Source organism: Loxodonta africana, chromosome 4 (genome assembly GCF_030014295.1).
Source record: "Loxodonta africana isolate mLoxAfr1 chromosome 4, mLoxAfr1.hap2, whole genome shotgun sequence".
NCBI lineage: Eukaryota > Metazoa > Chordata > Mammalia > Proboscidea > Elephantidae > Loxodonta > Loxodonta africana.
In genome coordinates, this window is record NC_087345.1 from 191,497,416 (window position 1) to 191,516,710 (window position 19,295).

The 19,295-nt window shown below is 36.9% G+C and overlaps 1 protein-coding gene across 7 annotated transcripts in view; it reads left to right on the plus strand.

Moving 5' to 3' along the window:
• The window catches only part of EPC1 (enhancer of polycomb homolog 1), a 105,744-nt gene that overhangs the window by 73,787 nt on the left and 12,662 nt on the right, over positions 1 to 19,295 (plus strand). For all 7 annotated transcript variants that reach the window (XR_010321978.1, XR_010321981.1, XR_010321979.1 and 4 more), the window contains exons 2-9: positions 1,433 to 1,592; positions 13,059 to 13,204; positions 13,614 to 13,820; positions 14,042 to 14,190; positions 15,099 to 15,258; positions 17,926 to 18,102; positions 18,189 to 18,278; positions 18,361 to 18,509. Coding sequence is in view for 3 of the 7 variants with exons in the window: in XM_023539796.2 (XP_023395564.1) it covers positions 1,433 to 1,592; positions 13,059 to 13,204; positions 13,614 to 13,820; positions 14,042 to 14,190; positions 15,099 to 15,258; positions 17,926 to 18,102; positions 18,189 to 18,278; positions 18,361 to 18,509 (1,238 nt within the window). In the remaining 4 variants the exon portion in view is untranslated. The remainder of the gene's footprint in view (positions 1 to 1,432; positions 1,593 to 13,058; positions 13,205 to 13,613; positions 13,821 to 14,041; positions 14,191 to 15,098; positions 15,259 to 17,925; positions 18,103 to 18,188; positions 18,279 to 18,360; positions 18,510 to 19,295) is intronic.

Genomic DNA, 19,295 nt, shown 5'->3' on the forward strand with positions numbered 1-19,295 from the left:
AGAAAGCAGCAGCATTTGGGAGGAAGAAAACTTAATCTTCATTGTGTAAAAAATTCACCTTAAAATAACAAGGTGGGTGAAGATTTTAAAATTCAAAAGATTACGTTGAGAAGGTAACCCCAGAAATGATGGGAATATATGTTGTTGCATTCTCTTCTTCAGCCTTTGAGCACTTCCATTTGTAGCTGTCCTACAGATATTTTCACAAGTATATAGAGACGTCTGTGTACGTACACAGTGTGAGGGTGGTTTTTGCAGCATTTGAGAAGGGGCTAGGCTTTTAGGCTTCCAAGTTTTTTTCCCCTATCAGTTAGTATCTGTAAAATCTCTGTTGTGAAATACAATGCAGCTATTAGAGTTTAGTAGAAGTAACATTATGGAAAGATCTCCAGGATATATCAAGTGAACCAAAGCTAGGAGTGAAGCGCTGCACGTTGTCTCCTATCTGTGAATCACATAAAAACTTGTGTATATGTTTACATATGAAAATTTTTGGAAAAATATATACATTTTAACAGGCTACCTGTGAGGACTGGAACTTTTTCATTTTCATACTGTTTTTTTTTTTTAAGTCGTGAATTTATATATATATTTTTAAAATTAGCTTAAGTTTGGTAAACTGTGTATCAAAATACAGTGTTGCTAAGGCTGGGTGGGAACTGGTGGTATCACAAACTGGTGAAACCTTCCAGGGTGGTGCCTAAACCGAAGTTAATTTTGAGTACCTGCCAGGCATTATACTAAACATTTATCTTAACTCTCTGGCCAATTCTACAAGGCAGATTCTGTTTTTCCCTCAGTGGAGGGAACAGATTTAGAAGAGTGAAGCATCATGCCAGAAGTCACATCACTGGGTTGGAGTTGCGTCCCAATCCAGGCCGCCTGAGTATTGTAGTACTGTTCAGAAAGGGTTCCGGAAATTCGTGAGAAAGGCCGTTACTTGAAACAAAAGACCAGAGTTTGAATCTGTGAGGTTGAAGTACAAATGGAGATAATATTTACCCTTCTTTGGAAAGATCATATTAGTTCTAAACTTACAAAGCACTGTATGAATAGAATAAAATATTTTCTATCCATAGTCTGAATGACCTTTTCATACAGTAAGTGCAAATGTTTTAACCCTCTTTCTTGGAATCTCATTTATAAAATGTGAACTTTAACAGCTTTAGTCAACTTTTTTGAATCTCTGTGCAATATAATTTGTCAATTTTGGTGTGTACCTTTTCTTAAGTTGAGTAAATATTCAGTATTTCTAACAAAATCTTCTATCTACTTAAAATGTTTTACACCTGGCTGTGTTGTTAGCATCATTTCAAGACCTACTAAAATCACTCTATTTAATAAACAGGTAAACAAAAAACTTCTTTATAAGTCTGGATGTTGTGTTTCTTTCTCTTTATTATACGAAGTTACCTGTTTCCCCCCCTTTTAGGAGCATCATCTTCAGCGGGCTATTTCAGCACAGCAGGTGTATGGCGAGAAGAGGGATAATATGGTTATACCAGTTCCAGAGGCAGAAAGTAACATTGCTTACTATGAATCTATATATCCTGGGGAATTTAAGATGCCAAAGCAGCTCATTCACATACAGCGTAAGTAATTACTGATTTAATGAATATGTTTCTGTGTTTATTGTCTTACATAAAACTCTTGACAGATTTTTCTCTTTTCATGGCTATTTTCAGTACCTATTTCATTGACCAGCTTGAGAGTTATGAAGGCCCCCCCCCTTTTTTTCAACTTTTAAAATACTTGTTTGAGATTTTTGTCTGGCAAAAAAGATAGCATTTATCATCCTAGATTTTCAGTTGAATCCCCGCATAGGATCTTCATGGTGCGCTAGACAAGTAGGATAAACGCTACGTCTCAGATGAAGAAATGGTGGGTTTTTGTTTTTCTGTTCAGAAGTAGTAATATAGTAATAGTCCTAAAGAATTTCTTCATATCGGGGGTCAGCAGACTTTTTCTGTAAAGGGTCAGATAGTAAATATTTTAGGCTTTGCAGTTAATTAAGTCTCTGTTACAGCTGTTGAGTTCTGCTATTGTGATGTGAACGCAGCCATACACAGTATATAAACGGCATGGCTGTGTTCCAGTAAAACTTTATTGACAAAAACAGATGACAGGACAGATTTGGTACATAGCCCATAGGTTGCCAACTCTAAAAAAACTGTGTTCCTACTAGGAGAATGTTGCTAATTTTTAAAATTTTAATGTTCCAATTGGGAACTTCTGTTGATAGTGATAGTTTCTTATTAGAAATAATCTTTTGATCACTCTCACATTTGGTGAATAGCTGAGAACTTGTAGAATTTAGATAATCTATTCATTTCATTCGCCAATTTCCAAGTAGTTGACAACTTTGAAACAAATATTTCAAAGATTGGTAAGATAAAATTTATACAGCCTTGATTGTTCTCTTGTTGACCTTTATGATCAAGAGATTTCTCTAGGGAACTGTCTAAAATTTTTCAGGGTGATGTAAACCTATTCATTTTTATTGGTCTTTCTAAGGACACTAGGAAACTGGTTCTAAGTCTCTTTTTAAACTCACATTGAACTCTCTTAACATATGATCCACATTTATCAGTCCTGGATTCCAAATACTTACTTTATTATTTCTTAAAGATTTTAGAAAGAAAAAGTAGACTTAGTATTCATATTAGGCCTTATCCTTACTGTATTACCATTGTGATATTCTGATTTGTGACTTTTTTTATCTTTAACTTGCATATAACCTTACTAATTTCTTTTAGAATAATTCTCTTATTTACTTTTAAGTGAACCAATTAAGTGGCATGTGCAGATTTTCCCACTCATGTGTTTAATTATATATAAGACACAGACATAAACATTCTAAACAAATTTTATAGATAATAGAATCCAAAAAGTAGTTCTGAAAACTCATGTCAGTGTGGATCTGAAAAGTATATAAGCTAGACCACATCTCTTCCATAGTCACAGGCTGTGTGCTTTTAGGTTAAAGCAAGATTATGGTAAAATTACAGTAATCAGTTTACACTGTCATTACTCTCAGAAAAAAATTGAATGTGTGCTTTACACATGGACTACTTACTGATTATAAGAATTCACAAAACACACTTTACTAGTAATGGGTGAATCAGATTGTAAGAAAAGTCAAAAGGTACTATATGGAATTGAGTTTGCTGACATTGTAATCAAATAATAATAATAAATAATAGTAATTCATTGAAACAAGTAGTTCAACATTATAATTAAATAAAATGGCAGCAGAATTGTAACTTACTTGGAGGGGTGGAAATTTATTCACTACAAATCTGAGGTATCTTTCCAGCAGGAGCCCTGGTGGCATAGTGGTTAAGAGTTCAGCTGTTAACCAAAAGGTCAGCAATTTGAATCCACCAGCCGTTCCTTGGAAATGCTCTGGGACAGTTCTACTCTGTGTTGTAGGTTCGCTGTGAGTTGAAATCAATTCAATGGCAATGGGTTTGAGCGTTCGTTTGTTTTTGATTTTCCAGCAGCGGTTGAAAACATGTATACATTTGGAATATTAACAAAGACAGTGCTGCTAAATTAGTGTCTGTTAGCATTGAATTTTTTAATCTATTTTTAAAAAAATAATTCCCGATTCACAAAAGATTGCAAAGAAATATACAGAGAAGTCCCACGTACGCTCCCCTCAGGCTCCTCCAGTGTTAACCTCTTACACAACTGTAGTACGATATCAAAACCAAGAAATTGACATTGGTGCAATCTTTAGAGTTTATTCACATTTCACTAATTATTTGCAAGTTCTTGTGTGTGTGTTTAGCTCTATGCAGTTTTATCACAAGGTTGTTAGCCACCACAGTCAAGATACTCAACTGTACGTACCATCACCACAAGACTTTATTACTCCTTTATAGCTACACCCATCCCATCCTCCATCCATAACCCTGGAAACCACTAATCTGTTCTCTGTCTTACTTTCTATGGCATCCACTACAGAACTTTATCTACAAAGAACATTTGCCTTTCACACCTGGGATTTCCCATTTGCTGTCCCTATGTACATTCTAGAAGTGACTTAAATATAAAGAGGTTGGAGAATTTCATGACCTAGCCAGCCACTGATACGTTTTTGTCTTCTAAGGTCTTCGGTAAGGATGTCAAATACTACCCCATGGTAGACATCACTAATCTATTATAGCAGTCTATTCTGGTGCTCAGAATTTATTTCAGCAGCTTCTCAAATAGATATTGCCAGTCGTTTAGAGTTAGTGCTTGAGTTGAAACCTTTTTGCCATTCCTGTTGTGAGGCGTTCCTCTTCAGCTTCACGTGGTTCCTTCCTTTTGATCGAGGATTGTACTCTGCGTCCCAGCCACAGTTAATGCATTGGACCATATATGTGGTCCCAAATATCCTTTCACTATTCGCTTCATTTATTTTTAAAATGCTGTATAAAGTTACGGACATGCACACTTAGTTTGAGCCATAATGTGGTACTTGTTACATACACATTTATATATGTGTTTCACCTCTATTACTAGACCCTGAGTACGAGGGCAGACCCTGAGTACAAGGGCAAGTGTTATGGTTTGTACCACTCTGTATTACCTTTAAGATAATCTAGTTATATGTACTATTGTGTTCTTTTCACTTAGATTTATTTTATATTACACTTTTGTCTATATCTGTATATAACATTTTATACTGTATTTTGTTTGACTACACATGTATCTGGATTTTTCCCTGTCAGAATATTTTAAAAGGAGCTGGCTTCTATGATCCCTATATTTAATAATTACTGGTTGGCTAGGTCTTATTTTAATTGGCAGAATTTACTTAGAGGAGATGACCCATTTGCCTGCTTTCCTTTAGACCTTGCTTTCTACTTTGAACATATTCAATAACATGACCCAAAAGAGACTCCCATTTGTAATACCATGATAAACCTGTTAACATCTTTACCAGCTCTGGCTGAGTTGTTCAGTTGGAAGCTGCAGGTTTGTCTGAAAGTAAATTGTGTTAGGGTCATTGGCCCTGAATGTTATTATTACAGACCTGGCGGATTCCTTAGAATGTGCCTACCAATGACTAACAGCCTTTTTTGGAACTTGGTCAAATGAAATCCTGAAGTAGTTTCTTAACATGTTAGCTTTTCTCAAGGGTTACTGTCTTTTATATCTGAACAAGATTTGGCTCTCCTCATATTTAGAATTTTAGATTTTTTTGCATGAACTTAAAAAAAAAAAAAAATCTTTGCAGAGGCCAGAGGAAACTAACCCTCAGACACTTGATAACTTTTCTGGGAAGAACACTGAGCTCTCTGATTCACATGGTAGGAGTCTTCCCTTGCAGTCTGGACTCTGTTAGGGGAGCTTCTCTCATTTTTATGAATAACTAAGCTTTGTAATTGTGATTTGGCATGTGATTTAATCTAAAGGAAAAAAACAAAATTGATAGTGGAGGGACACCAAAATAATACATAAATAAAATCCTAAAAATATATAAATTACACTTGTAAGAAGGCAGCAGAGCATTGCCAGTCAGTCCCTATCAGTTTGGCTTTCTGAATTATCTAGATTGGCACCCTTTAATACAGTAATATGGAAATGGTCTATCATTTGTGCTGTCTGGTACAGTACAAAAAAGCCTGGCGTGGCTATTTAGCACTTGAAATGTGGCTAGTGTGACTGAGGAACTGAATTTTAAATTTTATTTAATTTGAATTAATCTAAATTAGCTGCATGTGGCTACTGGTTCACATACCGGACATCACAGGCCCGGATTATTTTGGTTAGGTATTTAAAAAAAAAAAAAAATCTTAATACAGCAGTCAGTTTTCATCTACTCTGAGGTCTCCAAAAGCCCTGTCTACATAACAATAACAGAATTAGGTCATGGAAGGTCAGTGGAGGGCCTATGGTTGCAAGTAACATGAGCGCAGGGATGTTGACATCTAGAGATTTTTATTAAGTGGTAGGAATATTCCTTTATTTTAATTATGAATGTCATAGAACTGATATACATATGAATGGAAAATAAAACATTCCATTTTTAAGACATTTGGTAAAATAGTACGTTCGTTTCTGCAAATACTTATTTGGATATCTCTGCCAGATACTATGTTAAGCTTGACGGGGGAGGGATGGCAGGTGTTTGGCAGGTAGATGGTCTCCTCGTGTATCTATCACAGATATCACTAATGGATGGCTGTTACGGGAAGAGGTTTCCTTAATTTTTTCCCTCTGAGTAGATGCAACATCAGAATGCTTTTCAACAGAGCAGTGTAAGTAGTCACTACCAGAGTTGTCCTACAAGATTAAACATGTTTGCCATCTCTGCACTAGAGGTATAAAGATAAATAAGAAGACACAATGCCCACACTTGAGGCCAGTCACATTCTAACAGAGGGCATTGATGTTTTAGCAAGCAGATTCTAAAGTATGTACAGAAATAGTGTAAAGAAAGGAGTGATATACAACAGAAATTTTTATCCTTGGCGACATAAGCCTTTAGGGTCCATGTTTGAATTGCCTGTAGTTTATGCAGAATGTTTATATGGACAGTCCATCTTTCCTGGGAAAGGGTTCATGTTGTTGACGGGTGCCATCAAGTGGAATCTGAACTCATAGCGACCCTCTGTACAACAGAGCAAGACACTGTCCATTCCTGCACCATCCTTACAATCAGTGCTGTGGTCGAGCCCAGTTTACAGCCACTGTGTCAGTTCATCTCATTGAAGGTCTTCCTCTTTTTTGATGACCCTTCTCTTTACCAAGCATGACAGTTTTTCCCAAGAACTGGACCCTCCTGGTGACGTGCAAAGTATGTGAGACCAATTCTCGCCATCCTTGCATGTGAGACCAATTCTCGCCATCCTTGCTTCTAAGGAGTATTCTGGCTGAACTTCCAACATGTATTTGTTCATACTTCTAGCAGTTCATGGTATATTCAGTATTCTTTCCCAGCACCGTAATTCAAAGGCATCTATCCTTCAGTCTTCCTTATTCGTTGTCCAGCTTTCACATGCCTATGAGGCAATTGAAAATAACCACAGCTTAGGTCATTCGCACCTTAGTCCTCAAAGTGGCATCTTTGCTTTGTAACACTTTAAAGAGGTCTTTTGCTAAAGATTTGCCTGATTCAATACGTCTTTTCGTTTCTTGGCTGTTACTTCCATGAGCATTGGATATGGATCCAATTAAAATGAAATCCTTGACAACTTCAGTGTTTCTCCCTTTGTCATGATATTGCTTGTTGGTCGAGTAATGAGGGTTTTTGTTTTCTTTATGCTGAGGTGTAATCCATCCTGAAGGCTGTAGTCGTTGATCTTCATCAGTAAGTACTTCAAGTCCTCTTCACGTTCAGCAAAGTTGTGTCTTCTGCATATCACAGGTTGTTAATGAGCTTTCCTCCAATCCTGATGCGACATTCTTCTTCATATAATCAGGCTCTCAGATTATTTGCTCAGCATACAGATTGAATAAGCATGGTGAAAGGATACAACCCTGACACACACCTTTCCTGATTTTAAACTACAAAGTATCCCCTTGTTCTGTTCAAACGGCTGCCTCTTAGTCTATGTACAGGTTCCTTATGAAGAATTCCCATTCTTCACAGTGTTATCCATAATTTGTTATGATCCACACCATCAAGTGCTTTTGCATAATCAGTAAAACACAGGTAAACATCTTCCTGGTGTTCTCTGCTTTCAGCCAAGACCCATCTGATATCAGTGATGATTATCCCTCATTCCATGTCCTCTTCAAAATTCGGCTTGAATTTCTGGCAGTTCCCTATTGATATACTGCTGCAACCACTTTTGAATGGTCTTCAGCAACATTTTACTTGTGCGTGATATTAATAATATTGTTCAATAATTTCTGCATTCCATTGAATCAAGTTTCTTTGGAATGTGCACAAATATGGATCTCTTCTAGTCGATTGGCCAGGTAGCTGCCTCCCAAATATCTTTTTTTTTTCTTTTAATTGTTCTGTAAGTGAGTTTATAGTTCAAGTTAGTTTCTCATATAAAAATTTTTATACACATTGTTATGTGACCCTCGTTGCTTTCCCTGTAATGTGACAGCACACTCCTTCTTTGCACCCTGTATTTCCCGTGTCCATTCAATCAGCTCCTGCCCCTTCGTTCCTTCTCATCTCGCCTCCAGACAGGAGCTGCCCATTTAGTCTCATGTATCTACTTGAGCTAAGAAGCACCCTCTTAACAAGTATCATTTTGTATCTTACAGTCCAGTCCAGTCTTTGAAGAGTTGGCTTCGGGAATGGTTTTAGTTTCAGGCTAACAGAGAGTCCAGGGGCCATGTCTTCTGGGGTCCCTCCAGTCTCAGACCATTAAGTCTGGTCTTTTTACTGGAATTGGGGTTCTGTACCCCACTTTTCTCCTGCTCCATCAGGGCTCTCTGTTGTGTTCCCTGTCGGGGCAGTCATTGGTGGTAGCCAGGCACCAACTAGTTCTTCTGGTCTCAGGCTAAGGGAGTCTGGTTTATGTGGCCCTTTCTGTCTCTTGGGCGTATATTTTCCTTGTGTCTTTGGTGTTCCTCATTCTCATTTGCTCCAGGTGGTTTGGGACCAATTGCTGTGTCTTAGATGGCCACTTGCTAGCTCTTAAGACCCCAGACACCACTCACCAAAGTGGGATGCGGAACATTTTCTTAATAAACTTTGTTATGCCATTTGACCTAGATGTCACCTGAAACCATGGTCCCCAGACTCCCACCCCTGCTACTCTGTCCCTCGAAGTGTTTGGTTGTATTCAGGAAACTTCTTATTAGCATTTGGTTTAGTCTAGTTGTGCTGACCTCCCCTGTATTGTGTGTTGTCCTTCCCTTCACCTAAGATAATTCTTGTCTACTACTACTTTTTTTATCTACTTAGTGAATACTCCTCACCCTCATAACTGTCATAGAGTGTTTTCTTCTGTGTTTAAACCTTTTCTTGAGTTCTTATAATAATGGTCTCATACAATGTTTGTCCTTTAGCGACTAATTTCATTCAGTATAAGCCTTCCTGATTTATCCTCGTTGAGATGTTTCACAGATTCATCCTTGTTCTTTATTGTTGCGTAGTATTCCATTGTGTGAATATACCATAATTTGTTTATCTGTTCATCTGTTGATGGACACCTAGGTTGTTTCCGTCTTTTTGCTGTTGTGAACGGTGCTACAGTGAACATGGGGTGCACATATATCTATTCATGTGACGGCTCTTATTTCTCTAGGCTATATTCCAAGGAGTGGGATTGCTGAATCATATGGTACTTCTGTTTTTAGCTTTCTAAGGAAGTGCCAAATTGATTTCCAAAGTGATTATTACCATTTTACATTCCCACCAGTAGTGTTCAGTCTCTCCACAACCTCTGCAACATTTATTATTTTGTGTTTTTTGGATTAATGCCAGCCTTGTTGGAGTGAGATGGAATCTCATTGTAGTTCTGATTTGCATTTCTCTAATGGCTAATGATTGTGAGCATTTCCTCATGTATCTGTTAGCTACCTGAATGTCTTCTTTGGTGAAGTGACTTTCCATATTCTGTGCCCATTTTTTAATTGAGTTATTTGTTTTTGTTGTTGTTGAGGTTTTGCAGTATCTTGCAGATTTTAGAGATTAGATGCTGATTGGATATGTCATAGCCAGAATTTTTCTCCCCAGCCTGTAGTTGTCTTTTTACTCTTTTGGTGAAGTCTTCGGGTGGGCATAAGTGTTGGATTTTTAGGAGTGCCCAGTCATCTAGTTTCTCTTCTGGTGTTTGCGCATTGTTAGTAATGTTTTGTGTTCTGTTTATGTCATGTTTTAGGGCCCCCAGCATTGTCCCTATATTTTCTTCCATGATCTTTATTGTTTTATATTTAGGTCTTTGATCCATTTTGAGTTAGTTTTTGTGCATGGTGTGGCGTATGGGTCGTGTTTCATTTTTTTGCAGATGGATATCCAGTTATGCCAGCACCATTTGTTACTCTCTCAGTTTAGTCTTCCAAATATCTTGACACAGACGAGTGAACACTTCCAGCCTTGCATCCATTTGTTTAAGTATCACAATTGATATTCCATCAATTCTTAGAGCCTTTTTTTTTTTTTTTGTCATTGCCTTCAGTGCAGCTTAGACTTCTTCCCTAAGTACCATCAATTCTTGATCATATGTTACCTCCTGAGATGGTTGAACATCGACCAATTCTTTTTGGTATAGTAACTGTGTATTCCTTCTATCTTCCTAGATGCTTCCTGCATAGTTCCACATTTTGCCCACAGAATCCTTCAGCCCTTCCGTATTGCAATTTGATGCTTGAATTTATTGTTCAGTTCTTTCAGCTTGAGAAATGCCAAGCATGTTCTTCTCTTTTGGTTTTCTAACTCCAGGCTTTTGCACATTTCATTATACTTTTGTCTTCTCAAGACGCCCTTTGAAATCTCCCATTCAGCTTTTTTGTTTCATCAGTTCTTCCTTTCACTTTAGCTACTCTGTGTTGGAGATCAAGTCTCAGAGCCTCTTCTAACATCTGTTTTGGTCTCTTCTTTCTTTCTGTCTTTTTAACAAGCTCTTGCTTTCTTCGTGTATGGTGTCCTTGATGTCATCCCAGAGCTCATCTGGTCTTTGGTCATTAGTGTTTAGTACATCAAATCTATTCTTGAGGTGGTCTCTAAATTCAGGTGGGATATGCCCAAGGTCGTACTTTGACTCTCATGGATTTGTTTTAATTTTCTTCAGCTTCAACTTGAACTTGCATATGAGCAATTGATGGTTAGTTCTGCAGTTGGCCCTGGCCTTGTTGCCACTGATGATAGTGAGCTTTTTCATTGTCTCTGTCTGCAGATGTAGTCAATTTGATTCCTGTGTATTCCATCTGCAGAGGTCCATGTGTATAGCCTCTGTTTATGTTGTTGAAAAAAGGCATTTGCAACGAAGAAGCTGTTGGTCTTGCAGAATCCGTTCATGCTTTCTCTGGTGTAGTTTCCAGCACCAAGGCCATATTTTCCAACTGCTGATCCTTCTTCTGTTTCTAGCTTTTGCATCCCAATCCCCAGTGATTATCAATGCATCTTGAATGCATGTTTGATCAATATCAGACTGCAGAAGTTGGTAAAAATCTTCAATTTCTTCATCTTTGGCATCATTAATGCTTGGTGCATAAATTTGAATAATAGTCATATTAACTGGTCTTCCTTGTGGGCATATAGATATTATCCTGTTCCTGACAGTGTTGTACTTCAGGATAGGTCTTGAGTTGTTCTTCTTGACAACAAATTTGACACCGTTCCTCTTCAATTTGTCATTCCTGGCCTAACAGACCATATGACTGTCCAATTCAGAATGACCAATACCAGTCCATTTCAGCTCACTGATGCCTAGGATATCGATCTTAAAGCATTCCATTTCATTTTTGACAGCTTATGGTTTTCCTTGATTCATACTTTGTACATTCCACCTTCCTAATTGTAACAGATGTTTATAGCCGTTTGTTCTCGTTTTGAGTCATGCCACATCAGCAGATGACGGTTCCAAAAGCATCACTCTGCCTATGTCATTATGGTCTTCTCTACTTCGATGAAGCAGCTCTTCCCCAGTTGTAGTTTGAGTGCCTTCCAACCTGAGGGTCTCATCTCCTGGCACTATATCAGTGTTCCACAGCTGTCTATAAGGTTTTCATTGACAAGTTTTTTTAAGAAGTAGATTGCCAGGCCCTTCTTCCTAGTCTTCCTCAGTCTAGAAACCTCTCCACCATGGATCACCCTGCTGGTATTTGAAATACTGGTGGCATAGCTTCCAGCATCACAGCAACATGCAAGCCACCACAGTAAGATGAACTGACAGACGAGTGGTGGAAAGGGTTCATAGCATCTGAAAAATATAGAATTCATTAGGAACCATTTATTTGGTGGGGAGTAGTCAAAGGATTCCAGAAGAATTGCTGTCAGGATGGATTTTAGAAAAATTAGTCAAGCATTTGTTATGTGAGCAGACAAAAAATAGCTAATGTAAAGGCCTGAAGTCGTGAAATAGCATGCTGCATAAACTATATGAAATTCAATATTGCTGGATCATACATTATTGATTAGACTGGGTTGACTAGGTTCAAAAGGGCCTTATTCCACTCTAAGGATTTTGACTTTAAAGTGATTGGAAGCTAGTAGATAGAAGAAATTAAGAGAGAGGGGACAAATTTTGATATCAAGCTATTTAATAACATTTCTTCTCATATTAATACCAATCTAGTGTAATTTTGATATGTAATTGAATGGTATTTGGTATAGAACGGTGGTTCTTGCCTTTGTTCCCCTAATCTGACAAATCTAAGAAATACCTTTCGTTTCTATCACATGACAGTGGTTCTCATGGATGAATAAGTTTCTGTGGCAGGAATGTCCTCACAGAGTGGTAGCTGTTACTGTTATTAACAATGGCTTCTGACACTTCAGCTTTAAATATCACTTTTTTGGTAAAGTAGTCAGATAATCCATAAACTAGAAGTATTCTGGAAGCAGTCTTATTTAAAGACCTTATCATTTTATTTTATATCAGAACATGCGTAAGAGCTGATATTTGATCACTTTTGAACTACAGAAATGTGGTTCAGCCCAGTGCATTTAATAATCTATAATGGTCGTCTAGTTTTTTTGCTTTTGGGAATGGGCAGCAGGAGCATAACATCTGTTGTCTTTCATCACACTTATCTGTGTTAATATAAACCCAAACCCATTGCATCAAGTCTGTTCTGAGTTAGTTACCCTACAGGACAGAGTCGAACTGCCTGTAGGTTTCCAAGGCTGTAATCTTTGCAGAAGCAGCACGTCACATCTTTCTCCCCTTGAGTGGCTGGTGGGTTCAAACCACTAGCCTTTCAGTTAGCAGCTGAGCACTTAACAACTACACCACTGGTGAAGGGCTGTCTCCTTTCTTAAAGTCTAAATGTGGAAAACCTATCTGTAAACTCAGATTATTTGTGATTCTGAAAACCAAAAAAAAAAAAAAAAACTTATCTCTTTAGAAAATCTAGGTCTTGCTTTTATTCAGACATCTGTTTTTGTCAGTGAATTCACATGGTGAATGATTGCTTATGGTTCCTTCTGTCAGCTTTTAGTTTGGATGCTGAACAGCCTGATTATGATTTGGATTCTGAAGATGAAGTGTTTGTGAATAAACTGAAAAAGAAAATGGACATCTGCCCATTGCAGTTTGAAGAGATGATTGATCGCCTAGAAAAAGGCAGTGGTCAGCAGGTACAGCTTCATTGTATACATAACATGTGTGTATACATGTATTTATATAAATATAACTATATGGAAACAGCATGTTGGGAAAAGGTTAAGCAAGCAGGCTCTGGAGTTGACAAGCATGAGTTCAGATCCTTTCTGCCAAGTACTAACTTGTATAATCTTGAGCAACATATTTAAACTTTTATATCCCTCAGTTTCCCTATCTGTAAAATAAAGATGATAAACATCATAAGATTGTTGTGAAGACAATATATATGAAACACTCAGCTCAGTGACTGACACGTATAAGATACTTCACATAAGCTTGCTGTTGTTTATACGGTTATTTTGATTGTCATTTCAATTTAGAAATACGATCTTTTGAAGCTTATATATGTATTATGTGAAAATGACATAATGATTTTACATTTAGCCAGTCAGTCTGCAGGAAGCCAAGCTGCTGCTAAAAGAAGATGATGAATTAATTAGAGAAGTTTATGAATACTGGATTAAAAAGAGAAAAAACTGTCGAGGACCATCTCTTATCCCATCAGTAAAACAAGAGAAGCGTGATGGTTCCAGCACAAATGATCCTTATGTAGCTTTTAGAAGACGCACTGAAAAAATGCAGACTCGAAAAGTAAGTGAATTTGGGGGTTAATGCTGTTCTCTTTAATGTAGGAGAAATTGTTTACAGTTAAGACTTCTTAATACCTGAAGACTAATTTGTTTAAATACAACTTCCTATACAGTTATATTACTTTAAAATAAGTCAGCCTTAAGGTATAGCAGTAACTATGCTCAGAATACCACTAGTTGGAAAAGCTTAATGACACTAAACAAGCAACTTCGTATTTGCAGAATCGCAAAAATGATGAAGCCTCTTATGAAAAAATGCTTAAGTTGCGTCGAGATCTAAGTCGGGCTGTTACTATTCTAGAAATGATAAAGAGAAGAGAAAAGAGTAAGAGGGAGCTCTTGCACTTGACACTGGAAATTATGGAGAAGAGGTAAAGTACGTTTTAATAGCATTGGGAAGTACGGTCCATTAACATTTTGTACATTGAGTTATCTCCTAAGCAATTATCTGTACTCCAGGAATAGCTTCTTTTAATAAGAGTTAGAGACTGCTTATACGTGTGACGTGATACTGTGCTTTGTATAATTTACATGTGTTCCTCTTATTTTCTTTAAAAGTGACTGTTCGGTAAAATTAAGATATACCAGGTATTTTCATCTTGAATCTTATCTTTTTTGCCCTTATTTGAGTTGTGTGCAGTGTTGTGAGGGTGAAGAGAAAGAACATTTGTCAATTCTAAGGTTTTTGTTTTATTCACTTGATAATAACTGATCTTTTTTTTTTTTTTTTTAAACATAACTGCCTTTTTCTAATAGAGAAGTGTAACGAAATGGTTGTGGGAAGGCCTTTAGTCTTACCATTCAAATAACCATTCATTGTGATACACGGTGAAAGCTGGACGGAAGCCTCACTGCCCTATTCCCTAATGTCTATTCATAAGAAAACTACTGTTAAATTTCTTGTAATTCCTTTCAGAAAGATTAGTTTTATAGCACAGGCAATTTATATTAACAAAAAGTTCCTTAGTACCATTTTAGATGTTAGTTTCAACTACCCCACCAAGTCTTTAACCAAAATTGCTAAGTTAAAATTCAAACCTTTGTTTTTTGTCACAGTCATCTATTTGTGGTGTTAAGATAAAGACATAAACCAAAAAGTAGAAGGAAGAAGCAAACAGAATTATATAGTTTTTAATTTTAATCAGCATTCAACAAATAGTCAAGATCTAGGTGTAATTTTATCTTTAAGATTAACCAGTGTTTACAGTTAGTCTGTTATTAATAATCATAAGTACTTACCAAACTAACTTTGTAAAAACTTTCTTTTTTATAATTTCAGGTATAATTTGGGTGACTACAATGGAGAGATTGTGTCTGAGGTTATGGCACAGAGACAGCCAGTGAAACCTACTTATGCCATTCCCATCATTCCTATTACTAATAGCAATCAATTTAGACATCAGGAAGCATTGGATGTGAAGGAGTTTAAAGTTAATAAGGTGACCCAAACTTCTGTGATAGTCGTATTTGATGGGAGTCGTATTGGATGATACTTTCTCATTAAAGTGAGAGTGAAAAAGGAAAACACACGTAAACTTTAACCAAAAATATGCTGCAAAAATTTTAATCGTAGCACATTATGAAAAAAAGCAGTAATTAAAATTTTGTTTTGGTCCTGTTCTTTGCTTATCTTATGAAGGGAGGATATTATTACTGCACCTAATAAAAGGAATATCTTCTTAGTTGTAAGATTATGAAGTGTTGAAATAATTCAGACAAAATATGGAAACTTGGGGGCAGGGATATGAAATCCCTCCTGATATATGATGAGCTGTGTTTTGTGGACACACCAGTGTTGGAGTGGAAGAAGGCAGTATAAGAGGAAATTAAGATGTCTCAGTCTCTAATATTTTATGATGTAGATAATGATTTAGAAGTGGAAAATAACTTGGCAGGTTAATACTTAACCAAATACTTAGCAATTTGTGAAGAATAAAATCAGCGAAGGGAAATAAAATGAGTTAAGGAAAACTGAGGGAAATAAGAGAGGGCAACAAATTCAGTAGCACTTTCTGGAAAATGTGCATCTGGAGAAAGAGTAATGTATTTTTCATATAAAGTTTTTATCATGAAACTTAAAAATTCCCCATACCAGTTCAATGTAAGGAGTTGGGTCGTTTTGCCATCGGTCTTTGTTATTTCTCCTATGTTGTTTAATGTCGTGGTCCTGTCATTTGTTTTAATGTGATGACACGAACCTTCAAACCCAAATGTACAAATTGCTATACCAGTTATAGTAATGATTTCCCCAGCCTGATGTTCCTGTCATTTAGAGTAATGCCAGGGAACATTTTGTGAGGAAACATGGACGCTTTTGTTTTTAAAAAAAAAAAAATCCATTACGGAGAATTAAGGCAGTATTCCCTAGACAATGCAGAAAGTTGGAATTATGCTCCAAAATATTGCTTTTTTTTTTTTTTTAACCTATAGAGATATATCATCCATTAACACATTTAAATTTATGTAGTTTTTGTGTTCCATGTTTATAACTTATTAGTCATAAGTATGCCTTTGGTAGCGTAGTGGTTAAGTGCTACTGCTGTTAACCAAAAAGTCAGCAGTTCAAATCTACCAGGCACTCCTTGGAAACTCTGGGGCAGTTCTACTCTGTCCTATAGGGTTGCTGTGAGTCAGAATCGACTCGACGGCAATGGGTTTGGTTTTTAAGTATGCCTTTAAAATTTACTGGGGTTTTTCCTACTTCATATTTAAGTCTGTGGTCTCCTGTCTGCACCCTATGTGACTTTTAAATTATTTCAGTCCTATCCCTCAGCCTTTATATTTTGATACTAAACTCTTAATTGTCCTGTTCTGTAGTTTCTTCTATACATTCCAGAAATTGTGGTATCATACTTGAAAGTGCTTTACTTTGAGTTCCTCCAAATTAAAACAAAGTCTTTAATGGGGTTGTTCAGTTATCTTGGTAATTTTGATTGTAGTTTAAGTAACTGAGTCCCAGACTTCATTGAATAAGATTTTGAGTTACAAGAAAATTAGTAGGTAATAATGCAGCCTTAAATTACTGTCCTAGCTGACCATTGATAATAAAAAAAGCATAATGCCATAAACTACATAAAATTTGATATAAATATTTAGCATATTTACATAACTATGGTGTTTGCCATGATCCTTTCCTTCCCAGCAAATTGTCTCTGGTCTCGCTTGCCTGTTTCCTACATACCAATTTCATGCTTCTCCTAGCCTTTGTTGTGATCAGCCGCACACGCGTCTAACATAGTTTTTGTTCCATCAACTCATTCACTCTTGCATCTCTGTATTTTATTATTGTGCTTCCCATATTTAATGATTTCTTGTCTTTATCCTCTAAAACTACTCAATATAAAAGCCTGCTCTGGAAGGCTTTCATTGTTCAGTTAGCAAATCCTTGTCACTCTATTTTTATAACTCCTTGGCATTAAGGCTTTGTTTTTCACTGTGTTGACAGTTATTTATAGTTTGTGTATATGTAAAATCATTTTCATTGGTATTTCCCCATTCGTATTTCCCCATACTGGTTTGTTATTTCTGGAGAGTAAGGACTGAGCTCTCCTTTTTTTTTTTTTTTTAAATTCTGTATTAGAATTTTTATAGAAAATTAAGAAGCAGACAGAGTACCACAACCACACTCACAGCTGTTGAGCCGATTCCGACCCATAGTGACCCTGTAGGACAGAGTAGAACTGCCCCATAGAGTTTCCAAGGAGCTCCTGGCGGATTTGATCTGCCGACCTCTTGGTTAGCAGCCGTAGCACTTAACCACTACACCACCAGGGTTTCCAGCAGACAGAGCAACCAGCAGTAAATATCTATTGCAGTTACAGGATTTAATAAACTGGAGAACTTCGGTTCCCTTGTTGTACTTTAATTGAAACAAAATAGTTTATGGGATTATGTTTAGATTGTGGGAACATATTTGTGCATTCACAGAAGACAGCCTCTCTAAGATGTTACAATATGGAAAGGCCAAATATGAGAGTCTTTGGGTCTCTTAGGAATATGAATGCCTTTAGTTATAGCAATAAACTGCTTTTTAAACCCTCCCCCCAAAACTGCAGGTTTATTGAATGTGGTTTCTCGTGTTTCTTTAATTCATGACTTTATTATAGCAAGATAAAGCTGATCTTATCCGACCGAAACGTAAATATGAAAAGAAGCCCAAAGTCTTACCATCGTCTGCTGCTGCTACTCCTCAACAGACGAGTCCTGCTGCACTGCCAGTCTTCAATGCTAAAGATTTAAATCAGTATGACTTTCCCAGCTCGGATGAAGAACCTCTCTCCCAGGTGAAATATAGGCATCGTTCTCTGACTGTAAAGATGGGATATAGTAAATCACATGTTTTGACCCACTTCATTTATCTTATTTACAGGTTTTGTCTGGCTCTTCAGAAGCTGAGGAAGAGAATGATCCTGATGGTCCCTTTGCTTTCCGTAGGAAAGCAGGCTGTCAGTACTATGCTGTAAGTTTCAGGTTCCCTCTGTAAGTAACAAACTACCTTTAACTGACAAAATGAGATAATTTAGATTTTTTTTTTTTTAAAGCCTCATTTAGACCAAACTGGCAACTGGCCTTGGACTAGTCCTGAAGATGGAGGACTAGGGGATGTGCGATATAGATACTGCTTAACTACCCTCACTGTACCCCAGAGGTGTATTGGATTTGCACGGAGACGGGTTGGGCGCGGTGGAAGGTAAGCTCTTTCTGCCTTTATTTTGTGTAGGGATATCTTAGAGAGTAGGATAATCATATCTGAAGTTTCAGTTGAAGTCATCTTTCTAAACAGCTCATTTAGTTTCCATTTTCTGTTCTTAACTGATACGTTGGCTGAAATATTTTTGCCACTTTGCCACCTGGTTCTTATACAACCACAGCTTTTAATGCATAACTGTATTGGACCCTAATGGATCTGCTTTTCTGTTTAAGATTGAAAACCTCAGATAAATTATCAAAGGGTAGAATTCTGAGCAAATGTAGTAGGTAAAGATAAGTATAAATCATGATTGAACAAATTGTATTAAGTTAAACTGCAAAAAGCTGTTTTAGGAGTCCTGGGAGAAATTGAAAAAAGAATTAAATAGGCCAAGAAGTGTCATGTGAAATAGACAGCCCAGTATACTGAACTATTAACTTGTCAATGAGAAGCCTTCAGGGTCCAAGCATCACCTGGTCTTGACACCCCAGTTTGTCAAAACGTAGTTGCCCTTCTTCCTGTGTGTAGACCTGATAGAAGTCCTTCCTAGTCTATGTGCCTTTTTATGTGAGAAGTTGTTTGTATGGGGAGATGGGGAGGAATTGCAGAGCACGTAGAATCAAAGAGAGGAATGCTATTAAATGTCTAATGTGGAATAAATTAAAAGCTTAGATATGCTGCTTTTGTTTTTAATTCATAATTGCAATTTTTCATCACTGAAATATTAGGATTATTTGGGCACTAATATTATTTAGCCCTTTTTCTTCTATTATCATGTTGGCATCA